At 40.4% G+C, this 12,394-nt stretch overlaps 1 protein-coding gene across 1 annotated transcript; it reads left to right on the top strand.

Annotated features, from left to right (window-relative positions):
- Positions 1-867: 867 nt before the first annotated feature.
- Positions 868-3,583, top strand: cbln2a (cerebellin 2a precursor). Its single transcript, XM_079451614.1, has 3 exons — positions 868-1,305; positions 1,431-1,550; positions 1,618-3,583. The coding sequence occupies exons 1-3, from the start codon at positions 988-990 to the stop codon at positions 1,813-1,815; spliced, it is 636 nt and encodes a 211-aa protein (XP_079307740.1). The 5' UTR covers positions 868-987; the 3' UTR covers positions 1,816-3,583.
- Positions 3,584-12,394: the final 8,811 nt, after the last annotated feature.

Here is a 12,394-nt window from a genome sequence, read left to right as displayed (position 1 = left end):
TTAGCTTTTATGAAATGAAAACTTCATGCATCTTGATATTTTCAGTATAAAAAGTAAAGGGAACACCGAATAATGTTGTGTTTGTCAACGTTAGTGAATGCATCTATTAATCCTTGTTAAAGTTCATGCCAAAACAGATCTTTATGTTTGTTCATTTTCCAGCTGACTCTGTCACATACACACGAATTCATTCATAAAAAAACGTTCATTCTTCCAACGCAGAAGTTACAAATGTGACAAAGTGATGTGTGTTGCAAACATTATGATGTTATTTGATGTCTGGCATAACATCTATATACTTTTGGTCAAATCTGCGTAATGAACATTCTGCAGATTTGTATATACGTACAAATACATACACACAGTTGAGTTACATTTTATAATTTAGCACGTATATTCCAAACATATTTTAAGACTGCAAAGTTTTGCTTCAGCTACTAAAAAAAAGCTATTTTTATTTTTAAATGAATGCTCAATATCTTTGTGCATCCACTGGATGGCGCAATAGCCCATCATATTAGTCCATGAACGTCCTCAATTCTTAACTACGGAATGTCGCCGAAAGCCTTTAAGGTTTTACCGTTCATTTTGCCACCATTATATGTCGAACAAAGCTGTAATTTTTACCACGTGACATAAATGTATAGGTTAAATTTCAAGGCATTTATATTAAAGTAGATTTTAAACAGTTATTTGACTTTAACCTCTATGTTGATATGTAGTATTTAATTCCACAAATTTCTTAATGCGTCTCCTAACATTTATTATTGTGAATCTTTACTATATGTGTTTTTTTATTTAGTCTGCGATGACGCATTTGCCTTTGAACTTTTTAACACACATTGGACGCGCTATCGGAACTTCACTGGTTAGAAAGCACATGGTGAAAAATTGGGGCGTATTGAAATAGGGCGTGCGCGCAGTTAGTGTGTTTTCCAAGGATAGAGAGAGAGGTGCTGTTGTCTTTACTGATCTCTTGTCTTTAGTATGTTTTGTGCTCAGAGGTCGTCCACAGTCATGTCGAGAGCCAGGGAATCGGATTCATTGGCCCTGCTGGCCTTCACCCTTCTTTTGGGATTTGACGTTGCGTTCGCACTCGGACAGAATGACACGGAACCTGTTGTTTTAGAAGGAAAGTGTTTGGTTGTGTGCGACTCTAACCCGTCAGCCGAAGGTGGAGTGACCTCGTCGTTTGGGATATCAGTCCGAGCTGCTGGTGCCAAAGTGGCTTTCTCAGCTGTCAGAGGAACTAACCATGAACCATCAGAAATGAGTAACAAATCAATGACAATCTACTTCGATCAGGTCAGCTCTATGTATTCACATTTACACATATATGTGTTTGTGACGCAGAGTTTGTTGTTGTTTTGAATGAATATGAGCACATAAGCTCAACATTTCCAGCAGAAATAACCTTCTCACATTCGCAGGTGTTAGTGAACATTGGAAATCATTTCAACCTCAAGGCGAGTGTCTTCCAGGCTCCGCGGCGAGGCATTTACAGCTTCAGCTTTCATGTCGTAAAGGTCTACAACCGACAGACAATTCAGGTGAGCAGACTGCTTGGCTATGCTTATATGTGTCGTGTGATCACGTCTTGTTTTTCCATGCCGTTAGGTCAATCTGATGCACAACGAATATCCAATAATATCGGCGTTCGCCGGTGATCAAGATGTGACACGGGAGGCTGCGAGTAACGGAGTCCTGCTTCACCTGGAGCGCGAGGACCGACTGTATCTCAAACTGGAGAGAGGAAATCTCATAGGTGGATGGAAGTACTCCACTTTCTCTGGCTTCCTTGTTTTCCCTCTTTAATTTGATATACTTTAAATGGACCAGATGGAAGACTGAAGGACGTGTCTGTTCTTTCGAAATCAAAGGTATAGCAGAGAGAAGATAGAATGTGTTTTTATTTTATTATACTGTCTAAGGAGTTGTACGTGTTAGTGTTTATGAGGTTTTTTTTACCTAACGATGTCCGTGTCAGCATAATGATTTGGGAGAGAATGGTTTTCAGATCTTACTGTATGTGTTTCAAGGACATTTTTGCATTCAAGAGCATATTTTGCACGAAACGTGTTCTTTGATCTGCTCGTCAATGTATATTTTGTATACTATCGTATTAATATCATAGCCCTTATAAGTTTATTATGAAATATGAGCAAATGTCTCTATAGTTGATGTTCTGCTTAATGCATATAGACGAGCAATGATATCTTGCTTTTTTACATAACTTGAATGTAAATGCTCCATGTCAGTAACACGAAGAATGTAGAACTTAAAATTTCGTAACTTGGATTTATTGTTTTGCGACGTGAAACGTGAGAAAAGGTGAAGAAATGCAGGAACGCGGTACGCTGTCCATGGTGCTGAAAATCAAATGTCCGTCAAACCTTCCAGTCTAAGAAATTGACATGTAGGCATCGATACACTAAGCGCAACATTCTTGAAACATTCGTTTTGGAGAAATACGTCGCCGTAAATTAAGCACATCATAGACTTTCAACGCCCAGTGAGTGAGACCACATACTTTACAAGATTTGTAAGCATCTTGAAAGCTTGCCTATACGAATTCACAGCTTTTTTACTTTAAATCATGTTGTAAAAGTTACATTTGAGGACATTTTTTTTAATCTTTAAAAGATATTTAAAGGGTTAGTTCACCAGATAAATCAATTCTGTTATGATTTACTCACCCTCAAGTTGTTTCAAACCTGTAAACAAGTATTTGTTTGGTCGAACACAAAGATATTTGGAAGAATGTTAGCAACTGAGATTTATGGAGCACCATTGACTACCATAGTAAAAAATAATGACTCTCTATATATAAGAAAATGTTTTGAAGAATTTAGGAATTTTGTCTATTTTGACATTTTTTAAAGGTAGTCAATGGTGCCCCAGAAATGTCACTTGCTAACATTCTTTCAAATAGCTTTCCTTTTGTTCAAACTAACAAAGAAATGTACAGGTTTAAAACAACTTGAGGGTGAGTAAATCATGATAGAATTAAAATTTTTGGGTGAGATATCTCTTTAAATATAATTGAAAGATTGAACAAATAATGGTCTCAAAATAAAATAGACACAGACTGAAAATATAATAGACACCATATGGATTTTCTGTCTCTTTGGGCAGGGCACTGGCGCAGCATGTGTCTCACTCTCTCTTATACAACGGTGAACTTTAGAGAGTCATCGTTTAAAGCTTTATATATTTTTCAAAGCATAGCTAGGAAGCAGCGTGGAAATTAGATCATTGATTACCATGGGCACAATTAAAAACTGTGAAGACAGCATTATTTGGAGGTGAAATGCAAATGTGATGAGGTATGAGAATGATGTGGGTGTAAGTGTTAAACAGTGAGATATTCCTTCCAAGAGTGGATCTTAAAAATACACTGGCACAGAGCAAGATCACCTTATATTTCATGGTGTGACCGATTTAGGCGTAATCAGAGAATATTTTGGATGATATTTAAAAAATGTGATTGATGTATAACCTGCCATTGTCTTGTATTTTCATACTGCATCCTGTCATTTGATTTGGCTTGGAAGTAAACATGCCTCAAAGGCTTAAAACTGTCTCAAGCCTGTTTCTGACCTTTCTTTCTCAGAAAGATGATGAAGAATGAAAACATGACTGAACAGCACATGTCGCTACTAGGTCACTAAACACGACTTTGGTTTTGGGAAATAAAACAAAGATAACGTTTTTTTTGTGTGCGAATTCTTTCAGTTACATTCTTGCTTTATTACAAAACACATCCAACATTTAATTATTAATATATGATGTCTGTCTAGATGATGTTAAGACAGTTACCTAAAGCATATTATACCCACAATTTCATTATTATAGATATCTCTCTGGCTAGTATATACAATGCTGTGAGGTCTCATACCAGCATCCATTAATTCATTATAGTCACAACAATAATTTCTTAAAGATGCCATACAGTATACATTCACTCTGTTGTAACATCAAAACTGTCAAGCATTTATTCTGCCTGCAGTCTTTTGATCTTATTTGCATAATGGAGAAAGGTAAGGTCTGTACACATCACTCAGAATAACGTTTGTGAAAAGATGATAAATCAAGATGAATAGATGTGATCAGATATGATTGCAAACAGACCAGAACTCAACAAAGAAGGCAAAGGTGAAAGATTGAGTTTGTGATTAAAGATGTGAACAAACTGAAACAATAAGTGGAGGCCGGTGGGATAGTGAGCACTGGCACATGCTTCCTTTTATAACACACACACATAGCATTTAATAGTCAAAACATTCTAGATATTTGCCTTCACATAATATATGCATTGAAGTTTCAATGACAAAATGCTGTTTGTATTCTTCTTTTCCATTGTAAGAAGTAATTTGATGATTTTAATGTTGGATTCCACACGTAACAACCGATTGACACATTACATTTGTTACCTACAGCTCAATGAGCTTTCCAGCCCTCTCTTTTTCTTTAATAACAGGAGCCGATATCATATTTCATATTTTCTATTTTTGGTCTCTGTCATCTGTGATGGCCCAGACTAGTCATCTATCCAGCATTATAGCTACAAGGGGCCTTTTGATGTCCGTACCCCTTGTGGGGATGCATGCTGGGAGAGCCCGAGTGACAAAGCAGCGGTCCAATCTGTGACCCACTGACACATGGCATACGTGACTCTGTAATCAGCACAAGCGCTGAAGACTCATGCCAATATGACCGGCAGCCCTTTCCAGTAAAACCTGTATCTGCTAAACATGGGTTATTGTTGAATCTAAAAAAAGCATTGATTTTTATTATTATGCATTTGTGATAAAAATGATCACAAAATTGCTAAACTGGTCAATGCTGGGGGAAACATGCAAAGCTGCTGATGGTATCATGCTGACAGTTGTTGTAATTAATTCATAATTAGTCACCTGGTTCTTCTGTGCCTACATCACACCTGAACAGTATCATTAATCTTCATTACGTACTAAAAACATGCTGTAGTAGACCACTGACTAAACTACAACTTCACACTGGTTAGGGATTGTGCATTAGTTCTAGATTGTAAATCGCGTTGTTTACTAATCCTTTTATTTTAATATTTAAACAATGTGTATAAAGGGTTACATGTATTTCATAGATGAAAAATAATCTTGATCACGTAAGAGTCTATAGTTCTTCATTTTAAAATAAATACCCGCATTCATCCTTTGCCCTTTGTTCTTCGTCCCCAAATAAAATCAAATTTTACTGCATCTTAACAGGTTGTTTGAATGCAATACTGTGCATGCTGGCTTCATAGACTATGGTATATGCCAAAGAATATTAATATTATGGCATGTACTTTTCTGCATCTAAAGCAATTTTTCATACCCCATCTGCTGTGATTTTCAGAACACTTAACAGACTATGCCCCCTCATAAAATTTACGGCCAGTCTGTTAAAGAAGTCAGTCATAAATTTGCATCAGTTTAAAAGTGTTTGACAGCCATTTTAAGAGAGCAGCGTTCAACAAGCAGTTGAAGATTTTTTTATGTCAGAGTTGCACTCCAGCTTTAAAGGTTTTTACATAAGTAAGTATTTCTTCGGTAATTTATCTGTTTTGTTTGAAAATAATCTTAAATATGCCATCTATTGTCTGCACTGAACCTGCATTCATTGTACATGTCCTCTGTTCTCTGAGCCTTGATTGTCTTGTAAACTATAGGCCTTGATGTCAACTCTTATGAGGATCTGTCTCTAAAGGATGTCAGTGGCTGTATGTAAATAATAAATAAGAGCATCTGCTTGTTGCTATTGTGTACCCTTTACATACTTCTCATTAAGTCAGTGAGCCTGAGTGAGTTACTGTCACGCTGATGTTTACACAGTGGAGTCAATGCAGAGGATTCCTCTCATTTATTTTTTTCAGTAAATTTAATTGTTCTTTGTATTAACAATATGTGTGGAATAGGGTGATGCATCTCAATGTTTTTGTTCACATTTACGGTTTAATTTGACTAGCGGTGAAAACTCTTGCGAACTTAAGGCCAAGATCTCCTGTGGATTTGACTCAGCGGGGGATTTGATTAAATTAATGAGACCACACTTTTATTCTTGCCCAGAAGTGTGATTCTCAGACACCTTCAAAAGTGGAAGCACCAAATGAGGGTGTTTTTTATAAAGAATGATGCCTTCACAACGTCATCAGATAATTGGCATTGATCAATTCAGACCTTCTCACTTAATATAGCTAACATTACAGGCTTAATTTCTTTTACTTTTGTGGCAAAAAGTCTGCAAATGTCCCATTTTGCATTATATCTGAAAAATGTTCTGTTGCGAAGTGTCCTCTCGAATTCAGATTCAATATTGACCAGTGTGTTTCCTGAGGGATGCAGTAACACTTTGTTTTACTTATTGAGAGATCGCACTCGAGATGAAGTCTACAAAGTGGCCTCCCTGCTGCACAAGCAACAAAGGACGTCGGTTTGTTGCATCTAGTGCAGTAAAGATAGCACGCATTCTTATTTCATCACACAGTACAAGCAAGCATACACTGCATCGTTTCAGAGGAGGATTGTGGGCACTGAAAAATAAAAGCTAAAATGAATCCTCGGGTAGAAGGTGGGCTACTTTTTGAATAAAAATCTGCTAAGTTGAAAATGATGGCAACCACCAGCACCTTTAAAAAAAGTACAAAATGCAAAAAGTACAAATATATATTTCTTTTGCTGAAAATGTGTAAATCGCCACTTTGGAATTATAAAGTTTTATCTGCGTTCTGAGCAGTTTTGAGATATTGAGCTGCAAAGAATTAAAATATCGCTGCTTCTGAAACCTCGTATATATTTTTTTTATAAATCACCCTTTCTGTTTGTCACTGGGTTTTGCAAATATCTAAAAGATAAAAAGTTTTAACAAGTGCTTGTGACGATATAGAATCTTTCAGTTTTCAAAAAATAAAAAAACAACACAATGTAAATAAGTTGTCACAGAATAAGAATATGTGAATAATTCCATTTTAATAAAAATGTCTGATATAAGCTTATAAAGGGGAATATGCAAAAAACCTCACCCAGATCTGTTACATCCAGGGTCTTTCACTCGGTCGCTTCAAGATGCACATAGGATTATGATCAACGACGTGAGTCAAATGATCTAAACACTTCTTCATACATCGACAACCAAATAAAGGAGAAGCACTTCTGGCTGCTACATAAACAAATATGAATAAAAGTCAACTTTGCACTTATGATCACATAGGCATATAGCAATATTCAGCCGTAGTGTTGTCGGATTGTTAGAATTGGAACGTTTTCTTACTAAACACATAGTTATCACTTGATGAAAAGTGACCTTAGTGCAATGAGAGCAGAAGTGGCTAAGCTGGCTGAGATTTTAGTGGAAGTACATCATAACCCCGTATGCATATACCCCACAAATTCAAACAAAAAGGAATTGACCGAAATCGATGAGTCGGTCATGTAAAGTCCTTCAAGTCATGTCAGGACTTCACTGAGATTTTTTGATGGACATTTATTTTTAATGCAGTTATGATAACATTCAGCCAACAATACTACATGACTAAAAATAACAGCACCCCGAGAATATGTGAATGTATGTTATGCAAACATATTTTAAACAAATGTGAAGCAAAGGAAATTTTTGTCTGTTAATAAGTTAGGGTTCTACATTATAGTCCTTTACATGGCTCAACCCCAGAAATAAGGGCTTTAAAAAACTGGTAAACACAGCGGCCAGTAATAGCACTGTGTTTAATACTCAAAAAATGATGATCAATAAACACTCAAAATAAATCGCATCTGAAGGAAAAGCTTGATCTTTGTCGGGGTATGAAAAGTCTTTTGGATATACAGTTTTTAATTGAATCTGCAACTTTGAAAAATAAGTTTACTAACTTGCTGCAGATGTCAAGATGATTAGTAGCACACTCGAGCAGTAAACAAAAGCAGCATCTTGTGAAACCGCAAACTGAGCACGAATCAGCCTGGGAGATATCTGCACGCTTTCACACCTCACCTGAAAACAGACCGATTTACAGCTATCTGCTCCTTTCACACTTCATTTCAAGGTTAGCTTAATTTCATGCTAATGATTCGATGTGTAACAGCGGCTATGTTAGGTGTATCGAGAACTCTGTAGATCTCCAGGAATTCTGGAAGCCACATCTGGAGATGCCCTGTGCACATCCTTAGGGTAATCTGATAGAATAATGAATCTTCAAGCGAGTGAGGTATGGCGCCTCGCAGTGCTGTTTGCTTAAGCCACCCTTTTATGTTGAGACACATGGTGTGCTCAGAAAGAGGTCTTCTGGGGTTTCTGACAGATGGCATGGCTCACAGATAAAGACAGCATCAATGTGACTAAAAGCTCAACGCTGCAGGTCTCTAGTAGAGACCCACTGTAAATATGGCATATGCCTCTTTGATTTACGTGAAGGCTGTGTTCTTGCTTTTCAAGGACCTGCAGGTTAAGAATTCGAGGAGGAAATGGCACGTCAAAATAATGTCATCTTCAGTTCCTCTTTCTAATAAACAAGCCTGAAAAATATGCATTGTTTCACTTTGGAGGCAATATGTATAGACGTTATATTGATAGGTATTTAATATTCCTAACTGACAGTCCACAATGTCACAGTGAAATTCAGAAACCGATTCCACAGCATCAAGCCTGTGATTGGTTTGTTTCATCAATGACATTTATAGCAAGTCTTTCAAAACGCTCTCGGCTCATGATACATTTACATTGTGGTGAAGAGAATATGAACTCATTTGACCCTTATTGCAAATTTCATATCTAAGCTTGTATATACAACCCGAATTCTGGAAAGGTTAGGACGTTTTTAAATTTGAATAAAATGAAAACTAAAGGAATTTCAAATCCCACGAGCTACTTTTTTATTCACAATAGAACCTTAAATTGAGAAATGTTACACTTTTATCCACTAAATGAGCTCATTTAAAATTGAATGCCTGCTACAGCGTTGGTGTATAGGCTGCATTATTTATAGCAGGTAGCCTACTGAGGTGACTATAACTGAGCGTGTGAAATCAAGAACATAATGAGTGCGACAAAACGATTAAGCGACTCTAAAAGGGGCACGGTGGTGTGTGCTGTAGGTGTTAGTAGATGTATGTCAGAAACAGTGGGGGTTTTCAAGTAGAGTCAAAAGTGAGTGATAGTTTTATGCCACTATGAAAAACATCCAGCGAGCAGGCCAAGCAGGCAAGAGGATGCTGATACACTTTACTCTGTCCGTGTTAGTGTTATTAGGACTATTGTGTAATTTTCAGTGACATTTTCAATCCACCCCTTTCCTTCAAAGCACTACAGAGGCTGAGAGAGGATTAAAGGGATACTTCAGCCAAAAATAAAAAATCTGATATTTGAAAGAAGGCTTATAACAAAATAGATCTTTCTCCCCATTGACTCCCAAAAATTACTTTATCCTTTTTTCACAAAAGATGACATTTTGAAGAATGTAGGACAGCAACTTTTGACTACCATAGTATGTGTTTGGTTATAAGCATTCTTCCAAAAATATTTCTCTGTGTTCATCAGAACAAATAAATTAATACAGATTTGGAACAATTCAAAGGTAAGTAAATGATGACCGAATTTTCATTTTTGGGTGAAGTATCCCTTTAAGATGTTGTCACGTTTTCGCCTCTTTCCAGAATAAGATAATGTATTTAGGAAACACGCTCTGTAGAGCAGTGTAGAACCGTTAAGAGCTACTGTAGAAACAACATGGTGAATTTCAAGTAAGGAAGCTGCGGTGTATGCAGATAGAAACAGCTCATTCTAAGGTAATTCTAGGTAATGAAACGCTTCATTATGTGAAGTCTTAAGTTTATACACATCTGAACACATAGTTACACAATGGTGCTTTTAAGGGATAGTTGAAAATTGAAATTATGTCATCATTTACTCACCCCCAAATTGTTCCAAACCTGTATAAATGTCTTTGTTCTGCTGAACACGTAGCAAACAATTTGGAAGAATGTTCGTAATTTTCAGTTCTGGGGCATCCTTGACTACCATAGTAGAAAAAATTTACATGGTAGTAAAAAAAAAAAACCTTCCTTGAACCGCCACCTTAACGTGGTGGATAGTCGGGATCACCTCTACGCATGGCTTGGGCTCTGGAACCACACTCCTCAAGAGAGGATGGACACTTCATCACTCTGGAGTTGTCCATGGTGAGAGGCGGCGGGCTGGTGTGGGTTTGCTTATAGCCCCCCAGCTCTCCCGCCATGTGTTGGCGTTTACCCCGGTGAACGAGAGGGTCGTTTCCCTGCGCCTACGGGTCGGGGGTTAGGTCTCTCACTGTTGTTTGTGCCTACGGGCCGAACGGCAGTGCAGAGTACCCGACCTTCTTGGAGTCTCTGGGAGGGGTGCTGGAAAGTGCTCCGATCGGGGACTCTATCGTCCTACTGGGGGACTTCAACGCCCATGTGGGCAACGACAGTGACACCTGGAGGGGTGTGATTGGGAGGAACGGCCCCCCTGATCTGAACCCGAGCTGTGTTCAGTTATTGGACTTCTGTGCTAGTCACAGTTTGTCTATAACGAACACCATGTTCAAGCATAAGGGTGTCCATCAGTACACGTGGCACCAGGACACCCTGGGCCGCAGGTCGATGATCGACTTTGTGGTCGTTTCATCTGACCTGCGACCATATGTTTTGGACACTCGGGTTAAGAGAGGGGCGGAGCTGTCAACTGATCACCACCTGGTGGTGAATTGGATCCGATGGCAAGAGAGGAAGCTGGACAGACTCGGCAGACCCAAACGTACTGTAAGGGTCTGCTGGGAACGCCTGGCCGAGTCTCCTGTCAGAGAGATCTTTAACTCCCACCTCCGGCAGAGCCTCAACCGGATCCCGAGGGATGCTGGAGACATTGAGTCCGAGTGGACCATGTTCTCCACCTCCATTGTCGAAGCAGCCGCTCGGAGCTGTGGCCATAAGGTCTCCGGTGCCTGTCGAGGCGGGAATCGCCGAACCCGGTGGTGGACACCGGAATTAAGGGAAACCGTCAAGCTGAAGAAGGAGTCCTATCGGGCCTGGTTGGGTTGTGGGACTCCTGAGGCAGCTGACAGGTACCGGCAGGCCAAGCGGACTGCTGCCCGGGTGGTTGTGGAGGCAAAAACTCGGGCCTGGGAGAAGTTTGGTGAGGCCATGGAGAAGGACTATCGACTGGCCTCGAAGAGATTCTGGCAAACCGTCCGGCGCCTCAGGAGAGGGAAACAGTGCCCTACCAAAGCAGTTTACAGTGGATAGTCTGACACGCCTCTGCAGCATCGCGTGGCCGTTGGGGACAGTGCCTCTGGGATGGCAAACCGGGGTGGTGGTCCCTCTTTTTAAGAAGGGGGACCGGAGGGTGTGTTCCAACTACAGGGGGATCACACTTCTCAGCCTCCCCGGGAAAGTCTATGCCAGGGTACTGGAAAGGAGAATACGGCTGATAGTAGAACCTCGGATTCAGGAGGAACAGGCCTTTTCGTCGGGGCCGTGGAACGCTGGACCAGCTCTATACCCTCTACAGAGTGCTGGAGGGTTCATGGGAGTTTGCCCAACCAATCCACATGTGTTTTGTGGATTTGGAGAAGGCATTCGACTGTGTCCCTCGCGTCATCCTGTGGAGGGTGCTTCGGGAGTATGGGGTCGGTGGTCCTTTGCTAAGGGCTGTCAGGTCCCTGTACGACAGAAGCAGGAGCTTGGTTCGCATTGCCGGCAGTAAGTCGGACTTGTTCCCAGTGCATGTCGGACTCCGGCAGGGCTGCCCTTTGTCGCCGGTTCTGTTCGTAATTTTTATGGACAGAATTTCTAGGCGCAGCCAGGGGCCGGAGGGTGTCAGGTTTGGGGACCACACGATTTCGTCTCTGGTATTTGCGGATGATGTTGTCGTGTTAGCCCCTTCAAGCCAGGACCTTCAGCATGCACTGGGACGGTTTACAGCCGAGTGTGAAGTGGCTGGAATGAAAATCAGTACCTCCAAATCCGAGGCCATGGTCCTCAGTCGGAAAAGGGTGGCTTGCCCACTTCAGGTTGGTGAAGAGTTCCTGCCTCAAGTGGAGGAGTTTAAGTATCTTAGGGTATTTTTCACGAGTGAGGGAAGGATGGAACGGGAGATTGACAGACGGATCGGTGCAGCTTCTGCAGTAATGCGGTCGATGTACCGGTCTGTCGTGGTGAAGAAAGAGCTGAGCTGCAAGGCGAAGCTCTCAATTTACCGGTCAATCTACGTTCCTACTCTCACCTATGGCCATGAGCTTTGGGTCATGACCGAAAGGACAAGATCCCGGATACAGGCGGCCGAAATGAGCTTCCTCCGCAGGGTGGCTGGGCGATCCCTTAGAGATAGGGTGACAAGCTCGGTCACCCGAGAGGAGCTCGGAGTA

Source organism: Barbatula barbatula (genome assembly GCF_947034865.1).
Source record: "Barbatula barbatula genome assembly, chromosome: 3".
Lineage (NCBI taxonomy): Eukaryota > Metazoa > Chordata > Actinopteri > Cypriniformes > Nemacheilidae > Barbatula > Barbatula barbatula.
The sequence above is the reverse complement of the archived record's forward strand: the minus strand, read 5'-3'. Positions and strand labels throughout refer to the sequence as shown.